The 19,965-nt window shown below is 41.0% G+C and overlaps 2 protein-coding genes across 2 annotated transcripts in view; both read left to right on the top strand.

The window, feature by feature from the left end:
* Positions 1 to 1,316, top strand: part of GTPBP10 (GTP binding protein 10) — a 29,320-nt gene extending 28,004 nt beyond the window's left edge. The window contains exon 10 of the mRNA XM_075922400.1: positions 739 to 1,316. Coding sequence (XP_075778515.1) covers positions 739 to 941 — 203 coding nt within the window. The 3' untranslated portion in view covers positions 942 to 1,316. The remainder of the gene's footprint in view (positions 1 to 738) is intronic.
* A 607-nt stretch (positions 1,317 to 1,923) lies between these two features.
* Positions 1,924 to 19,239, top strand: CLDN12 (claudin 12). Its single transcript, XM_075922401.1, is given in 5 exon segments — positions 1,924 to 4,582; positions 4,584 to 4,640; positions 11,819 to 11,863; positions 11,865 to 11,876; positions 15,265 to 19,239. Coding segments are annotated over 5 exon segments (1,029 nt in total). The 5' UTR covers positions 1,924 to 4,427; the 3' UTR covers positions 16,025 to 19,239.
* The last annotated feature ends 726 nt before the right edge of the window (positions 19,240 to 19,965 follow it).

The raw sequence follows: 19,965 nt of genomic DNA, 5'->3' as shown, positions 1-19,965 counted from the left end.
CCCCCTCCTTCACCTAACTCCCTCTCAGACCCCTGAGCCTCTCCTGCACCCCAACCCGTTAACCCAAGTGCCCTTCTATACCCAACCTCTATCCCGGATCCCACACCAACTCCATAGAAAAGTGCAGCCCTTGACCACTTTCCGATATCTTGGAGTGGTGTCCCTTCCATCAAAAATTAGTGTTCACCCTTAGACTGGAGGAACAGCCTGGAAAATGCCTTAAAGCCCTGGTTCCAGGTGGGGAAGAATTCCACAAGCATATTAGAAGAGAGTAAGGTTGTCTGAGGGCCACTTTCCAGACCCTGACATGGAGGAGTCATCAGGAATGGTGCTGAAGAGATTCTGGGCAACCTGAGGGAGGCTGTTGTATTTGCGGTAGACCCCCACAACTGTCTGAATTATAGAAGAATTGCTCTAGCATCAGAATTGAGGAAGGAACGCTCACACACAAGTTCTGTGCCTTCTCTGAGAGGTGCAGGCTGTAATCTCAATTTCTGAGTGCAAGAGAATTATAATACAAAAATAAAACTGCTATTGCAAATATTTCTGTTCTGAAACGGTCTCTTTGAAATCATTAAAATAAATTTTGAAAGACTGCAAATTTAGTCCCAGTATAAAAGGATATTATGGTATTTTATTTTCTAAAATACAACTAAAGTCCCAATTAGGCAAATTTTTATCAGCACCTTATGGTATTGTAAAATATTGTGTAGTAACTATAAATATGTTCCATTTCAGACTCTTTACATTTAGTGGAGAAAGAGATGCTTCCACAGAGTACCATAGACTTTAAAGATATTATCCCGGTGTCGGCACATACAGGAGAAGGAATAGAGGAGCTAAAAACCTGCATAAGAAAATCATTAGATGAAGAAGCAGAGAAGGAGAAAGAAGAATATCAGAAAGAGAAACTTCGTATTTTACAGACTTCAGAAGTATAACATAATTAAAGGAGATAATCAGTTTTTGGATATTTACTCACTGTTTGTGGACATCTGAGTGGATGCTAAATGTGTGGTTTTCTCAAGAACACAGTCCTCATGAGATTGAACTTGACTTCATAGTTCTGACTCTATTCTACTATCAATTGAACCTTCTTATTTCGAAAGCAAATCTGGAATCCTGTCTTTCACACATTACAAGAAATGGGACACAATAAGGAAATTGTTGTTTAGCTGTGTGAAATGAATAGTATTCTTCAGTTATTTAGTACGTTTTCTAAAACAAATATGTAATTTCTTCATATGGGGGGGGTAGGTATTGTTTATTACTTACCTACACGCACTAAAGCTATAAAGGAAAGTGCTTGAAATTGGGATTTTGCTTGGGAATATACTGTTTTACATGCTCAGTCTATTATCATAAGGAACACGGTAAATTGTGAAATGCTTTTTTCTTAACTTTTAGCTTTAAAAGACTAGTGTAGGACAAAGGTTCCCAGCCTGTTATCCGTGGACCCCTGGTGGAACTCCCTGCACCTGGAATGTTTAAAAATAAGGATTGTGGGCCCAATCTTCACTTCTTCTTTTTTTCTCTCCCCTCAGGGAGGTTTAATAGATCGAAAAGGGGTCCATATGCTCAAATAGGTTGGGAACCACTGGTGTAGGATAACAGCTATGCTTATGTGGCCATCAACAAACTGGCCAATTTGTGGTTTCCTGTTTTTAATCACTTAGACCATCTGTTTTGTTTAACCAATTTCAGCTGCCAAAAGTACTCTGTGATAGATGGATTTTATCTTTTTTGAAGGTTTTTCAACAAACATGAAATGAAGCTATAAGTATTTGGGTCTTTTATTTTTGCTCTAGGCTTCCCTTTTTTTCTCCTACTGCACAGATTCTCTGTGGCCTCTGGGTGTAGGAGAGTTAAGGAACTTTTTATACTTTGATTCTATGCTTTGACTACCACTCTAGTTGAGTGGGGAGCAGCTGTGGTGATGTTCTAAACTCAGCCACCTGGTAAAAATTGAAGGGCCTGACTGTTGTGTTTCTGTAGGAGCCTGTCAGTATATCAGTTGGAGATTCTGCACTAGGAAAAATTTTTTGAGTATGTAGTTGTGAAAACTTTCTAATGTTTGGGGGCTACGGTTTTGTGGAGCAGAGAATCTGTCCTGCACTTTGCAGTTATTCAGGAAGCAGTCAGGATTTACTGCTGAAGTGTCCTCACAGGTCTCTGGCTCCGTTGATGATGAAAACCAAAAGGCTGCTTGTGCTCAGTGACGTGTGCTGTGTCGACCTGTGCACTTAGTCTCCACAGCAGACCCCAAGAGAGCCCCCAAAGACCACAAACCAGATAAGGATCGAAGGTGCCCGGCCAGGTTTATTGTTAAGCAAAGTACAGTAATAGTTGTCAGTAGACTCTACTGAACCACTGCACATATGTACCCTGTAACAATGGACTGACTCAATCAGTGGGAAATTTCCCCTGCCCCCTTGGTCATACAAAGACTGTCCCCCCCAAAAACATCACTTTATATACTGGTACAAACAAATCACCCATCACTACTGATGTATCAGATTGCCATCCTCTGCCTTTGTCAGGTTACCACTCTCTGACACTACTTAGATACCACCCATGACCCTGTACCTCGTAGTCATGATTATCTCTGTCCATCATGCTATCGTTTTAGATCCTTTCCTGAACGTGGGTCTGTATCTGTGAGGAGTGGGTACCAAGGTCTTTTTTAATGTGTTAGTGATACCATGTGCTTTATGACCAGTACCAGTTATTGTTCTGCAGTCTGTACCTAGTACTAATTAGTGTTTTGTGCACTCAGCCCTTTCCTGCCAAGTTCTGTGAGTAGGGGCCTGCCTCTTGTTCACAGCTTAGCTTTACTCTGTTAGCCATGTTTTGTCCATTGTTAGCTGGACAGCAGAACAGGCCTCTGATACACGGACTTTTGTTTTATGGTTTCATCTTACTATATTGCCTGCTCACAGAAGTAGAGGAAAGCTTGGGACCTAGGATGATAATCTACTCCTCTGAAAAGGAAGATAAAGTAAAATGACCAAGATCACACAAGTACTTGCTCCACATTCCTGCACTTAATTGTGAAACATACTTTTTCTCCTTTTACTTAGATGTCCAGTCTGCCCACTTTTAAGCAGAGTGAGCATCCTGCTTGGAAAAAATACTGTGCATGTATGAGGGGAATTAGCTTAGTACTCAAAACCTGGAAAAATAACTTGTACTCCTTCATTGTACAATGTCATCCGTTTCAAATATCCATTACCATGTTTCCAAAGGCAAAATTAATACTTTATATTGATTTATAGAATATTTTACTAGTATATAAATGTAAACAATTACTGGGAAGAAAACCTTAATTCCTCACTGTTATAAAATTCTTTTATAGTCTGATAAACTTCATTAATTACATTTCTTCATTATTGGAGTAGGCTAATGTTTTCAACAGGAGCAGAACACAATGCAGCACAGACTCATTACACTTCACTGCAGGATACAGAATACTCTTTTTACAAGCCGACCTTACAAGCTTATTCAGACATGACAGTCTACTTGTGGAACTCCTTTCCAGAGGATGTTGTGAAGACCAGGACTTTAACAAGGTCAAAAAAATAATTAGATAAATTCATGGAGGCTAGCCACTGATGGACAATCAACCAGCATAGGCAGGAATAGTGTCCCTACCCTCTGTTTGTCAGAAGCTGAGAATATGCAATGGGATGGATCACATGATGATTCCCTGTTCTGTTCATTCCCTCTGGGGTACCTGGCATTGACCATTGTCAGAAGACAGGATCTTGGGCTAGATGGACCTTTGGTCTGTTCATATCTTCTTACTAGAAGATCTGCCTGATTCTTGGTTTTGTTTTTTCATTTAAATCATTGTTCTGGAGGAGGCTGAGGATGAAGGGATCAGTATGCAGGCTACTCTGGAAAGAGAAGACAACCCCAGCCCTCTTTCACCATAGCAGGATGGGGCCAAGTAAAAAGTGCCTCTCCATTGCCAATGCAGTTGCTGTGGGCACTGTTGGGGGTGGGGGGACATTTCCTCTGCCTAGGGCACAGACAGACACACAAAGAGACAAACTCTCTGAAATATATAGTAGATAGTGGTCCCTTTCTCCCCCCTGCCCCTTCCTGGCACAATGGAGTTCTAGCTATCCCAGTCCCCATCTCTGGCCCCTCGCTGTCCCTCTGATCATTCTACAGAATAACTGTTCCTCCTACAAGGTCCTTCCTTTTCTGTTTTATGAAATACATTCAAATTCCAGGCACATCCCATTATCCTCACACAACCAAATCCTTACCTTGCTTTGTTATGATAGGAGGAAGCTGCATATCAAATGTGGTCCTCACTGTTACTGTTTAGGAGTTCTTGAGCAGATGGACTTGGACAGATAGACAGATGCACATTTCTAAAACATTGTAAGATGACTGGGTACCATACAAGGGTGTGAACAATGGCCATTCAAAGCCATATTCTCATCAGCCATTTGGACCTTATTTATGTCATACAGTGGGATGTGGCTGAGACCTTTAACATACACCCACAAAATCCAGTTACTTATTTAGTCACTGAGGAGGGAGCTGAAAGGAGCACACACACATTGAGCATATGATCCATGTAATTCAACTAACTGTAGCATTTATAGGATCTCTCATTTTAAGTAAAGGTTAATAATGTAACATCCAGGGGCTACGTCTACACTGGCACGTTCTCACACAAACTCTTTTGCGGAAGACTTCTGCAAAAAGTCTTCCAAAAGAGAGCGTCTACACTGGCATGTGCTTTTGCGCAAGATCATCCATGCCAGTGTAGATGCTCTCTTGCGCAAGAAAGAGCTGATGGCCATTTTAACCATAAGGCTTTCTTGCACAAGAAATTCATGTTGCCTGTCTACACTGGCCTCTTGCGCAAGAACAGTTGCGCAAAAGGGCTTATTCCTGAGCAGGAGCATCAGAGTTCTGGCGCAAGAAGCCCTGATTTCATACATTAGAACATCAGTTTACTTGTGCAAGAACACGCGGCAGCCAGTGTAGACAGGCAGCAAGTTTTTGCACAAGAGCATCCGCTTTTGCACAAGATTGCGCCAGTGTAGAGACAGCCCCATTGTTTTATTGAACTCACTAAGGAAGGGGGAAAAGAATATATCTTCTCTGGGTTTTCATTAACATTTTCAAACAAAGAACTCACGAGTTTCCTGGTATCACTTCATCTCAATATTAGTTCAGTTGTTACTTATAAGTGCTGTATATAAGAAATTAAAGCAGAAGCTGTAATTCATTTCTCAATTTAAGTGCCTAAAGACTTTTTCCATCCTGGTGGCATGAGAAGTGGTAGTTTCCCCTGGAAGTGTGGTCAGCCCATCATTTTTCCTTTCATCTTAAAGAAGGGAAGAGACCCTTGGGATAGCAGGTTTAGGAAGGGGATACTTGAGGGAATGTCTGTGCTACTAGGGCTACACAGGTAGAGCTATGCTGCCAGAACCTGAACTGTAGAGGCAGTCAACAGTGACTGAAGGGGTTTTCTGTCAATGCAGGAATGAATACACCTCTACGAGCAATGGTCACCAGCTTGATGGAAGCATTTTTCCACTGATTAAGTTGTATCTGTATTGGGAGTTAGTTTGGTATGGTTATGTTACTCAATGTATTTTTCACACTCCTGAGCAAGGTAGCTATGTGGACCTGAATTGTAAGTGTAGACCAGGCCTGAGATATAGCAGACCAATACATTAGAAGATCAAGATTTTTTTAATCCATCCCTGTTGCAATTCTTGTTTCACATTTCAAAACTTTGGAAACAGTCCAACAGTAACCTTCCCTTGTTTTTTCTTTTATTCCCAAACTAGATTTACCTGGTGTTGCTCGGGTCCTTACCTCCATTTTTGTTTTTCTTCATTTAAGTCATTGCTCTGGGGTACAGTTGGGGATGAAAGGTTCAGAATGCAACCTGCCCCAGGAAGAGAGGACTATCCCAGCCCCTCCCAGCTGTCCCCATTCTGGCCCCTTGCTGCTCCCTTGTGGTCATCACACAGTATAATTGTCCCTGCTAGCAGTGCCCTTCCTTTCCATTTTATTAGAAACAGTCACATTCCAGGTAAACCCCATTGTCCTGGCACAATCAAACCCTTACCTTGCTTTATGCTATAAGAGGAAGCTGCATACCAAATTTGATGGTCCTAGCTGTTACAGTTTAGGGAGAAATTCTTGAACAGACTGAGAGACACACAAACTCTCTCAAATATATAGTAGATTTAGGTACAAGTGTGGGTGTGTGTATTCACTTGAAAAAATAAACTTCCCTTTCTTTGAAACCTGGAAGGGGTAAGGATTCTTCAGCCCATACAAGACACCACCTTGCTCCCTTGCTTCTGCATTTCTTCTCCCATCTCATCTCCAGCATGTAGACTTACTGAGCCTGCCCCATGCAAACATAAGTGGATTACAAATGACTCTGAGCCCTCGTTGGACCTATTCCAAAACCAAACAAAAAACCCACTATCCTGGATAACCGTGAGCAACTCACGTCAGCTCCTCATGCCTCAGTTTCTCCATCTCTAAAATTGGGATAACAGTTCCCAATACTGTTCTGTAAAATGCTTGAAATTCAGTGATGGTAGAAATTGGGTATTATGTATTAATATTATACAATGCTCAGAAAACAAACTACTGTAAACTTCTTGGGGGAAGCAATGCTGACAATTCCTATGATTCTAATGTGTTTGTGATTTTTGTTGTTGGTATGTTTTTAAGCACCCTTAATCCCAGGCCAGGTCCACACCACCGTCCTCCTCCCCTTGTCCCCAGCTCCAGGCCAGCCCACCCTCCAGAACCAGATCTTGGCAACACCAGGTAAATCTTCTAGTGGGACTATATGAGAATCTCAAGTTTTTTAAGTTTTCTTAAGTAAATGTCTAGCATTCTTCTGGTTCTAATGGAATGTATGAAAACTTGGCCCTTTGAAGATCACCATCAAGACAAATAAGAAAGTCCTCTCCACATTTATTATTATTTTATTTTACATCTGATTATTTTAAAACCAGTCTCATAATTTTGGGAGACATATTTCATTATTTTTTCATTTTGGAGGTTAATGATACTGACAAGGAACTCTGAGAAGCATTTATAGTTATATAATTAACATTTGCATAGGTTTGTGTTCCAATCAGTGTGTTTTGTCTGCCTGTTAGAGCCCTTGCCTGTTAGCAAAAGATGGTGATTGACTGCAGGGCTTGACTACATTAACACCACATTGGCATAGCAGAAATAAGCTGCAGGAGCCGATTTTGAAGGATGTTGCATAGGAAATATTTCCAAGAGGGAATCCTGGGAATTGTAGTCTTGGAAACCAAGATAAATGATATATCGGGGAGAAGGAGGACTACAATCCCAGAAGCCTTTGAGCACTTCTGGGAAAGGCCACGACTTCCTGAAAGACCGAGAAGGGAATAGCAGCAACACCAGCCACCACAGCGCAGTGTTTGCGAATTAAGAGCTGCGTGCCTAGGAAAGGGGTATGTGCTTAGGAATGTTGTTGTTGTACAGCCATTGCCCTGTACTGCTTTCTAGCCTTTTCCCTTCAGGATGGCGTGGATTTCAGTGTGGAGAGGTGATGAAAACCCACCATTGCATAGCTGCAGGGGGTAGAGAAGCAGCGCAGGACTGATGTATGTATATTTCTATAGCATGGAATGAGCGCTCAGTTTTCTAGAGCGCCTGAGAGAATCGAGCTCTTTCCTTAGTATTCGGTGTTCGTGTTCAAGTGTCATTAGAATGCGGGGGCTGGGGGTGGGGAGGGGGCTAAGAATCAGAGTGAAATGGTTTTGATGATAATTATGTCCTGATTCACATTCTAACCCACGCAGGGCTGCCATTTGTAGGGGTTGGTCGTAGGCTGTTTGACAACAGTTCCTTCGTCTTTTCATTAGTCACAAGAGGCACTTGCATTTGCTTTGGTATACTCCAAATATACTCAAGTTTAGCCTGGGCTCTCGGTAGAGCCATATTGCAAGATTCCAGGTTTCTTAATCTTGTTGACTTTTAGTTTGTAAAATAAATTGTTTTGGTAAATGAGATGGTAGGTACGGTTGTTAAATATCACTCTAATGTATTCTAGCATTAATGAAAGGTCTGTGGGCTAGTGAACTAGTGTGCTTGCTGTATTTTTAACCATAACTCAATGCAATTTTGGGTTCAACTAGTATAATAATTACACTTACCACAATCTTGAAAATGCTGTAAAGACTTTTCTTGAAATCTACTAATTTTAGGTCTCTCTCTCTCTCTAAATCTGTATTGTATTAAGCTTCTCTGAATGTGATTTGTTTATAAGCTTTTGCAAAAGTTGGGGCTGTGTAGTTTTATCTTTTCCTCTTTTAGCAATTCTGTGATGCATAGACATAATGTATCCTACTAAGAAAATGCAGACATCCTGGGTGAATAACTATGGAGATAGGACTTGGGAATTGAGCAGATTATATACTATTAATTGAATAATGCATCTGTAGAGCCCTGCAAATTTGTGGGTATCCACTTTATAGCCACAGGTTTCTGCTAGGGATGTGAAAGTGTAACTGTGTACATGGTTAACCAATGAGCCTGGTAGAATGTATTGGCTAGTCATGTGTAGGTATTATCTCTATCCTGAACTCCAGAGGTTCTCCAACTTTTTCATTCCACAGACCTCAATAGAAGAGAAAGATCCTCTCACGGACTTTCCTGCGGGAGGATGCTGGCGATGAGGTAAGGAAAGTCCATGGGAGGATCTTTCTCTTCTGTTGTGGTCTATGGAATGAAAAAGTTGGAGGACCTCTAGAGTTCAGGATAGAGATAATACCTACACATGACTAGCCAATATATTTTACCAGCTCTCCTAAAAATCAGTTCTCCTTCCTCTTCCCACTTCATTTATGCCCTTTCACCCAGAGAAATCCCATAGATTTGGAAGAGGGAGAAATCCCCAAAGATAGATAGGAAAATTTGTGCATATTCTTTTAGATTCTTGTTGTCCTCAGTGACTCTAAGCCCTGACGGGCTAAATTCAAACTAGGAACCAGCCGCTGAAACAGCATAGCAACTTAAAATTTATTGATCATTCAGTTTTCAGAATGGAGAGAGGTAACTAGTGGCATCCCCCAAGGGTCAGTACTGGGACTAGGGATTTAATATTGTAGTTGATAAACCAATAAGCAAAAGCTTATAGATTAATGCTATAGATGATACACTTCCCCTCCTCCCCCCACCAGTAAATTTTTTAGCAGGCTGGCCATCCCAGCTTGCAACGGGTCCAGGACTTACCCTGGCTGTGGTTCTGCGCTTAAAGTATTACAGGGTGTCCCTGCTATAAATCACCCCGATATACATCCATCTGCACTAAAGTCATTGACGCTTGTAGGAACTAATGCATTATAAGTCCTCCCATTCCCCACTTTTAAGTCACACAAAAAAAAACTGTACAAATGGAAGTCAGCCTCAGGAAAAAAATTCCCCACTTTAAGTTGTTTCGCCATAATTCCAAGGCAAGGATGGCCTGTATTAGAAGGTAGGCGGGCAGGCAGCCTGGCTCAGTTCCGGCTCACGCCTGATCCAAGAGATTGCCCCACCCCCAGGCGGACTGCTGTCACCCCTGTATCAGAAGCAGTAGCACAGGGTGACAGGCAGCCACTCTGCAAGGGGAGCTGATTTTTAAACTGGCTCCCCTCATGGACCAGCTCCTGCCTGGCATCCTGAGATTCAGAGGCAGCAGCGCAGTGTGGCAGGGTGCTCCTCAGAAGAGGGGCTGGATTGCACTGGATGCTAGCACCACCACAAGGGACTCTAGAATAATGGAGTAACCGATAAGAATTCATGAGGTTACTCAACTATTCTGTTAACCAATATTCAACATCCTTAACTGGGACCAATCCTATTCAACATATTTTATAAATTATCTGGGGAAAGGGATAAATGATGAGGTGGCAAAATTTGCAGATGATACTAAACTGCTCAAAACAGTTAAGACCAAAGTGGACTATGAAGAGCTTCAAAAGGCTCTCACAAAACTAGGTGATTGGGCAACAAAATGTCAAATTAATTTTAATGTTGATAAATGCAAAGTAATGCACATTGGGGAAAAAAATAATCCCAACTATACACACACAATGATTGGGACTAATTTAGCTATAACCACTCAAGAGAAAGATATTGGAGTCATTGTGGATAGTTCTCTGAAAACAACCACTGAATGTGCAGCAGCAGTGAAAAAAGCACAGAATTTTAGGAATCGTTTAAAAAGTGATACAGAATAAGACAGAGACTATCTTACTGCTTCTGTATAAATCCATGGTACGCCCACATCTTGAATACTGCGTGCAGATGTGGGTGCCTCATCTCCAAAAATATATACTGACATTTGAAAAAGATTCAGAAAAGGGCAACAAAAATTATTAGGGGTTTGGAACAGGTGCCATATAAAAAAGAGGAGACTTAAGGGGGATGATAAAGGCCTATAAAATCATGACAGGCATGGAGAAAGTCAATAAGAAAAAGTTATTTACTAGTTCCCATTGGGGATGTAAGTGACTAGTCGACTACCTGATTAGCATATGCTGATTCAGTAGTCAAGTAGTGACTGGACTAGTTGCTTCCCCACCCCTGCTACCTCTATCAGAGAAAGGCAGCAAGGGGGAGGGGAGCACGAGCCAGTGCTGTGGGAAGCTGGCTTAAAAGCCGGTTCTCCCCAGCACCATCTCTGCGGGGTGGGGGCAGGAGAGGCAGAGGACAGCGAGGGGACCGGGCGCGAGCTGGGAATCAGCTGTCCTGGCTCGTGCCCAGTCCCAGACACTGTGCCTCTACTTTTTAAATGTATTAAGAGCCACCAGCTGCAGCATCTAGGACCAGGCGCAAACTGAGACAGCTGATTGCCAGCTAGCGCCCGGTCCCAGACACTGCGCCTCTGCTCTTGTATTAAGAACCGTCTGTATTAATGTATTAAGAGTTGTCAGTTTGCCCTCTGCAGTTTCCCCCTTTATCAATTAATCAAGTAGTTGATGGAAATTGTATCGACTAATCAATTAGCTGATTAAACGCACTTTAACATCCCTAGTTCCGATAATATAAGAACTAGAGGTTACCAAATTAAATTAATAGGTAACAAATAATAAGAAATTTTTCTTCACGCAGCACACAGTCAACCTGTGGAACTCCTTGCCAGAGGATGTTGTGAAGACCAGGACTTTAACAGGGTTCAAAAAAGAACTAGGTAAATTCATTGAGATTTGGTCCATCAATACTTATTAGCCAGGATGGGTAGGAATGGTGTCCCTACCCTCTGTTTGTCAGAGGCTGGAAATGGGTGACAGGAGAGGGATCACTTGATTACCTATTGTGTTCATTCTCTCTCTGGAGCATCTGGGGCCACTGCCAGAAAACAAGATACTGAGCTAGATGGACCTTTGATCTCACCCAGTATGGCCATTCTTACGTTACAGAGATGTTCAGATTCTACGTTCCTTGTAACAGGGTCTGGGAACTTCCCCAGCAACACAGGTCTCTTCTGCTGAGACACTGTGAGGCCAGGCAGGGGATTAATTATCCTTGGCTCAAAGAAGGAAGGGGTAGAGACATGGGTGGTTCTGTAAGGGACCAGGAGAAATCTTAGGCCCTATGTTGTTTTATTTAAGTTAGCAATAAAGGCAAATCCCAAGAAGATAGTTTGCACTATATGCCAAGTACGTATTGGAGCAGGGTTGGCACTTCCCTGCTTGCAGCCATTTCAGAATTTCCGTATTAATGCTGCAGCTTGAATTCCATGAAAGAAAATGTGCAATTGGCTGTTTCCTCACATTGTTCTCTTTTCTAGATTGAACAGCACGTCTTTACTGCTCTCAAGAGCCGCCAGGGTTTCTCCATATTTGATACACTTTTTGGTAAGTATGTTTTAGCAGTTCTTGTGCAAGCAGCTCACCTCTGGACCGTATTAGTAATTGAAGCCACATTCTGCCGAGCAATATTTGTTACATAGGGTGAACTGCCATTGTCTGTGATTAGAGATGACTGCCGGACACCACAAAGTAAAGGAGAGAAGTGGTCTTTAGTAACCAGAGAAAGAACAGCATTACTTCCTTATCTGAGTGGTTTAACTGTACCTCCATAAAGAGAGGGAAAAAATCAGCCTCTTTCTACCATGAACACTGCTTTCCCTGCCATTATCTGCATAATGAAGTGCATATTATTGATATGACAGCCAGGATGGGAGTCCATGTACCTCAGTTTCTGCTCCTGTTCTAAACATAAGACCATATTTCTTCCCCTATTGTTGGAGAGCCAGAAGAAAGGCTGTGAGCAATCCAATTTGAGAAAGTTTGGGTAAGTCACTCTCAAGGGCATAGTTTCAGAACGGCATGGGGGCAGCAGCCATGCGCTCCCGGGTGCGGCTTGCTTTTCATCTCATTTCCCAGACTATCAGGGAGTGAGGGGAAAGTACTTGAAGTCCATGAATGCTTCTCACAGAATGCAGTACTTTCCCTTCAATCCCTAATAGTCCAGGAAATAGGATGTAAAGCAAGCTATATCCCAGAGTGCATGGTTGCTGCCTCCACTACCATCCCGAAACTCCGCCCTTGGTCACTCTGTGACAGTAAATTCTCTGTGTGCTGTCAATATTTGTCCTGCCTGAATATTCGATCATATGAAGAATAAAGTCATTTCCGTTCTGGATATTTTCCCCCATGGTAAGGTTTTTGAATAAATTGTGTAGCCTTCATGCAAAAGTGCAGATTGAGAATCCTGGAGACCTCTCCTCAGCTGCAGAACTATAGCAGGTGACAGAGCCTAGTCATGTTACTCATTGCAATGCAGCTAGTTCAGATACTGTTGTGAGAAATACAGTGTAATAATCTGAAGAACAGAAGTTTGAGCTTCTGCTGCACATAGTATAAGAGAGACCACCCACAGAGTTGAGAGGATGGCTGACAGTGCCTGTTTAGCAAAGAAAATTTGTATAGCAACGTGGATCCCAAAGCTCACATTCTGCCGTTCATAGCAACACCACAATTAAGGACAGGAAGGTGGGAGGGAAAGGACTGTGTTCAGTTGAAATCACAAGACACTAAAGTGTAGGTACCTCGATTGAAAAATTGGTACCATGTTTTAGCTAGCAACCTTCCAAATGTGAACAGGGATAGGGGAGCATGAATGACAACAAATGGTCCGACCCTCGGTCTTACATCTCACCCAAAAGACTGGCCAGTCTTTGTCCTTTCTGCTATAAAGGACAATGAGGAAAATGCTCAGTGCTCTCTGTTCTCAGATTTGGAGAGCCCCACACTCCATTAAGAGTCAAACTAAGCAGTGCTGGCTCTGGGTGAAGCTGGGCCCTGCATTAATCTATAAGGCCTGTCCCAGCTCCCACTGAAGTCAATAGAAATCTTTCCTCTGATTTCAGCAGGTCCTGGAGCAGCTCCTATGCAGGGAAGGTTTTATAGTGAGGCCCAAAGGACATATCAGTGGTTTGTTGTTGGGGACCTGGGAGAGAGTGTGCAGGTAATAAGGAGAAGAGTGCCTATAAAGTCAATTAGTCACTTGCCTCTAATGCCATGATACCGCATATTTCCAAACCTGTTCCCAATCACCCTGTCTTCAGATGCCAAAATCCTCTTATTCCCCTTTTCCACCACCTGCAGTACCAATAGGAAAGGTGTTTTGTAACTACATCAGAACTCGTTGCCCTGGGCATCTATCTAGTTTAGCTGATGGCTTTTCCTAAAGCTACTTTCCATAGTAGCTGAATGCTGTTTTGCAGGCACAGTAGACCCTTAGAGGGGCTCTAATGTGTATGTGTGTGTGGTGTTATTGTGGCCACAGCAGAGTTGGAAATAACTATTGTGTCACTGTTTCCTTTAACATCATCATTAGCATATGAATAGAAGTATGAATGGATAAGAGGTTGGGTGCATCTAGACTGGCAAGATTTTGTGCAAAAGCATTTGCTTTTGCGCAAAAACTTGCCAGCTGTCTATACTGTCCGCTTGAATTTGTTCAATAGCACTGACTTTGTAATGTATAAAATCAGTGCTTCTTGCGCAAATACTTTCACGCTCCCGCTCGGGGAAAAAGCCCTCTTGCGCAAGAATAGTTGCGCAAGAGGGCCGGTGTAGACAGAGAAGAATTGTTTTGCACAAAAAAACCCGGATGGCTAAAATGGCGATCGGGGTTTTCTTGCGCAAAATCGCGTCTAGACTGGCCACGGATGCTTTTGCGCAAAAGCATCCTTGCCAATCTAGACACTCTTTTGCGGAAATACTTTTAACGGAAAAACTTTTCCGTTAAAAGTATTTCTGCAAAATCATGCCAGTCTAGACACAGCCGTTGTGTTTACCCCAGAAAGTGTGTTCCCTGTAACATCCACAAGTAGCTGCAATTTGTATTAAGGTAGCATATGAGGCACATATCCAGCAAAGACGTTGTTAGCTGTTTCTCAAAACATATCTCAGGAATCTTGATATACAACTTAAAGTTGTTTCTAAAGTTACAGACTAATATGGCTACCCCTCTGAGAATCTTGATATAATTTGTCTATTCTAATTCTTGCACACCAGGAAGATGATGATAAAATTACTTCAGAATTAATTGCTTCATGTGAGAGAACTTGTATCCTGTTTACCATCTGCATTTCCACGAATTCCACTAAGCCCTGGGCTGTTGCTACACTTCAAAGGCAGAGGTGCCCTTATCATCTAATCGAATAGTCGATGCAAATTGCATCGACTATTCGATTAGCCAGTTAATCTAAATTTAACATGAGCATCCATAAGTCGAATTTAGTAAATTCAAAATAATTTCCTAGTGTAGACATGGCATTAGTCTATACACTAAAATCAGATTCCAAGCCCTAATAGGAAAGGGTTATCACTGTTTGGCAGCACAGCTCTCTGGAGTTATCTGTTTGGTGGAGTTCTTGTTGGTTTGGTTATTCAGGGGGCTAACATTGAGATATAGAAGAAGTGAGTTTTAAGGAAGGATTGTTAATAATTTAATTCTTGAAAAAAAATTTACTGCTAATATATCAAAGTCTCAGTCTCCATTGCCTTGCACTTCATGTCAACATTTGGGCCTGGGCAATGTGTATGTAAAAATCTACTGAATCAAAATAGTAGTCTTTTACACCAACTTTGCATTCCTTCTACACTAGTATAAATGATTCCACATAGTGAATGCATGGCTACAGAGCAGTAAGTCCTGGGGTTTTCTTTTCTGCTATGTTAAAATGTTCCTTCTAAGCTTCTTCCCTTCTGAATCCATCTCTTTTTATCACAGGGAGTGTTTTCTGTGGGCCAGGATGGGCTGCCGGGATGTTCATGCAGCGACAGTACTGGCCTTCCTCAGTGGAACAGCCTCAGTAGCAGGACTCTTTGCTGCGGTTTTACTGCCTAACTGGAGACTGATGAGACTGCACACCTTCAATAAAAATGAAAAGAATCTGACTGTTTACACTGGACTCTGGATTAAGTGTGCACGCTTTGATGGAAGCAAAGACTGTGTGATATATGACACAGAGTGGTACACAGCAGTCGATCAGCTGGATTTACGGGTGCTCCAGTTTGCGCTCCCCTGTAGCATGCTAACTGCTGTCTCGGCTCTGCTGCTGTGTTTGATCGGCATGTGTAATACCGCCTTTGTGTCAAGTGTACCGAACATCAAACTTGCTAAATGTCTTGTAAATAGTCCAGGCTGCCACCTTGTGGCTGGTCTGTTGTTTCTACTTGCATGTGCCATTTGTCTCACACCAGCAATCTGGGTAATTTTTTATAACAACTACCTAAACAAAAAATATGAGCCAGTTTTTACTTTTGATATTTCAGTGTATATTACCATTGCCAGTGCAGGAGGCCTGTTTTTCACTTCAGTTCTGTTATTTCTGTGGTATTGTGCATGCAAAACCTTACCGTCCCCATTCTGGCAGCCCCTCTATTCCCATTCTTCCAGTATGCACAGCTATTCCTCCCAGCCCTATTCTGCAAGATCTCGGCTCTCCGCCATTGAAATTGACATTCCTGTAGTAACACATGCTTCTTAAAAAAAACAAACCATGTTTCAAAAGTCAAATGTTTATTCTGGCTCAAACCTGGGAAATTGCAGGCCTGATTCTCTGCTGCTTTGCCCCACGTTTAATTGTTTATACCGCTGCAAAGTGGGTGTAATATATTCCCAAATCAGACTGTACAAGGTGGAAGACTGTAGAGAATTGGGTCCATAATATTTTAAGTCTGTTACTTTTTAAAGTATTTCTGACCAATCTCCTCTTCTTTGAATTTACTGCTGGAAAATATTGACTGCTGCTAATGCTGTAATGACATATCACTGGTCAAAAAATCATTTTACAGAGACTTTTTAGTACATCCACTCCTCCTGCTTATTCAAACCAAAGGCGTTTTCAACTTCTTTACTGATTTGATGAGCTATTCCTAGGTTCCCATCCTGCAATAAGAATAATATAAATAGACCCAATCCACCATGTATTAAGGACAATAGATCTTTTTGTGGGATGCAGTTTCCATTGCAGGATGGCAAACTCAAAAGAATATGATCTGCTCGTTGGAGCAGGAAGATGAGTAGGAAATGGGCTTCAAAACCTTGCATATAGTTTTGGATATGATCTGTGAAAACAGTATTTGACAAACTAAGTCAGTCTTGTTACAATGTTCTTTTTTTTGCACTATCCGTAAACAAAGCCCATCTGCTAATGTACTTGAAATGCAATTTTAGGGTCAAATTATCTTTACTCTCAAAGTAAAAATCAGAGATTATTTAAAAAATCAGTCCAACTAATGGTCCTTGCTCCTATTGCTAAATCTCAGAAATTGAAATTTTTCCCTGCTCTTCTTCACTGCATTTTCATTCCATTCAGTAGATTTTGGTCAATTATGAATCTCATTAGATTTTTCCATTTTATGTTTTATGTAAAAATATGACTTGTAATTTAAACACTTTTGTTTAAAATTTGAATACTGCATTATAAAGGCCGTCAAGTAGAACAGACCTAACAGGAAAATTGCATTAGCATTATTCTGTTCTGGAGAGGAATGTCCTCCAGTTTTCAAATGTATTCCATAAACCTTGAACAGTTTTACAGAAAATTCAACGCAGTTTGCTTATTATAAACAGGCCTCTTTGGGAATCAGATTGTAACCCTGTGGGGAAAGATTAATCGTTCTGGATGTCATGTTTATATATTAATGAAAACAAGCTTCTGTATTTTTAGAGACAATGTAAATGGGATTTTTTTTAAGCAAAGGTTATCGGACTTTTCAGGATATGTCTTATTTATTTACAAATTAGTATTTCATCTTTCTGGCCCTTGGTTTCAGTATCTCTTCCCTCTTCAACTATTTTTTTAAACTCAAGTTAGTTTCTATACTCCCTTTTGACGAGAAGTTACCATCCTCCTAAAATGAGATTCCCTAGTTGCCCAAAAGTAGACATGTAGCTTAAGATTTTTTTAAAGGACCCTAATTTGAGAAATGTTAAATGACTCTTCCTGTTCATGAAGTACTAGCACACACCCAATGAAAAATCAAGGTTTCTGTATTTGAAAATCACTAGTTGCATCTGAAAATCCTGGCCTCACACAGTGAAGTGCAATATTCTCCATACAGACATTTCTGACTGTGTATTTCTGATCGGTTTAAATCCTTTCATGTTTGAACTGTGGTTCCAGTCTGAAAAGTGACTTTGTATTAGTGAAACTGTGGCGTTTCCTGTATATTTGTGTGTCATTAACTCCAAAGCAAATTTGCTCCCTTTGCAGTTTATAAATTGGGGGAGGGGGAGTTGTTTCTAATTCCTTGCCTTGTAAACATAACCTGGGATTTGAGAGTCAAGTTGGGCTCATTTTTTCCTGTGTAGTAGCACTAGTAATAACTATTGCACAGGGCAACTGATACCCTCCCAGGAACTTTATTTCAAGCGGTAGTGCATTGAGGAGTACTACAACCTTTCCTCTTAGACCCCAGATTAAGTCTGCAAGCAGGGAGTTAGAATAGCTATCATTTTACTTTTAACTAGCAAACATTTTATATGGCATCACAATACACAAGAATTCCACTGAGCCATTCCTACACAGTTATTTTTGAGAGTGGAACTATGCCTTATGATCTTTCCAAAGATGACTGTAATTTTTGTTTTGGCTATTCATGCTGCCATCTGTTTAGTCTGAGTCACTATAGCAAGGGAAAAACTGGTTGGAAGCCTACCCTCTACCTTACTCCTGAGGCTACATCTATACTGCAACGCTATTCCGGGATACTGCAGTATCCCAAAATAGCTATCCCGTGTCTTAACAGCAAGCCTGTTATTTCAGGCTCGCTATTCCAACGTCCCTGTAAATCGCATTCCACAAGGAACAAAGGACATTTCAGAATAGTGCTCTATTTTGAAATTTGGTGCTGTGTAGACATAAGCATAATTATAACATAAGCTATTTTGAAATAAGATCAAAATAAGATACACAATTTGCGTAGGTCAAATTGCGTATCTTATTTCGAACTACAGTGCAGTGTAAATAAAGCCTGAATGATCTGAGTTTGCCAGTAAACATTCCTCAACCATGGCCAATGTCTTTTCTGCCTCTAGAGCCTGAACTTCAAGGTCCCACATGCTTTCTTATTACCTGCAACTCCTATTGACTTGACAAAGAATTGAGGGTGGACAGCTTCTGTAAGAGTTCAACACCATCTAATAAGGTTCTTATTCTGTAAAGAGGTTTTTCAATGGAAAGCAAATGCATCTGGTATTGTGTTCCATAGAGGTAAAACTGGTGGATTTTTTGGTTTTTGGCAGAAGTTTTGGATTTTGAATTAGATTTTCTGCATGAAAGGCCTTATTAGCATAAACTGCTAATGAAACCTTGTTTTGAAAATAGCATCTTTCTTAAACGCTGAGAGAGGCCTGAGCTGTGATGCTTGTGTATCCCAAAGTTTGTGTGTTTCAGATCGGGTTTCAATACAGGTCATCTCTGTTTAAAGATATTATGTTGCATCACGTTTAGTTCATAAGAGTACTGCACGATTATCTAATAAGGAATATTAACGTGAGTTGCAAAACATGTGCCAAGTTAAAATGATTGAGTGATGTGCTGTACTTCTCTTTGTTTATGAAAATCTTGTATTTTTCCAACTAGAATTCCAGTCTGACTTTCAGTAATGTTTAATTATGGTGGAGGTTATTTTATGTAAAACAAAAAATATGTATTTTTAATAAAAAGTGTTTACCCATAGATGTGGTTTATTTGATAAATTTTTATATAAAAAAATGAAAATTGCACCATACATTTAAAAAAAAAAAGCAATTTACATGATCTTCCATTGGTCTTTGACTTTGTCAGAAAACCTTTGAACTGTTTTAATCGACTCCAAATGTATCATCTGTTGCATTCCTTGGATCCACTAATTGTGTCCAAAAAAATTCCATCAGATTTCTTCTTCCTATTGTTGGCTCTGTCAACTTCCAAAACTTTGATATTTATTAATATTTCCTTTTATCAGAAAAATAAAAGAAATTATAGCAAGGATCATTCTTTCCTTTTCTAAGAAGGGAATGTATAGTTTGGATATAGATATACTGCCTCTTTCATAATTTCCTTTTGACTATGAAGATGGTTTTTCTCCCTCCATTTTGCTAATGGCCTCATTTCTACCTAGAGTGGAAAGAGAACACTCTTTGAAGAGCAACCAGCATAATGTCCCACTCCCCATGAAAGCATCCTGCCATATTTTGTCAGAGGTGCAAAGGGTTTGGGGCCTTATCTGATTCCTCTAAGCTTAGATGAGCAGGTGAGCGAGAATGTTGGAAACCTCTTCTTTCACTTCTAGCTCCCTCTGTTCCTTTGCCCCTTCCTCTTGGACAAGAACCAGATCACAGTGGTCCATGCACTTGTCACCTCTAGACTGGATTACTGGGACTCAGTGTATTTAAATCTGTATTAACTCTGTTTCAGATACCAGTTTATGACGTTGGTCC

This window comes from Pelodiscus sinensis, chromosome 2, assembly GCF_049634645.1.
Source record: "Pelodiscus sinensis isolate JC-2024 chromosome 2, ASM4963464v1, whole genome shotgun sequence".
In the NCBI taxonomy this organism is placed as follows: Eukaryota; Metazoa; Chordata; order Testudines; family Trionychidae; genus Pelodiscus; species Pelodiscus sinensis.
This window is presented reverse-complemented; position numbering and strand designations above follow the sequence as displayed.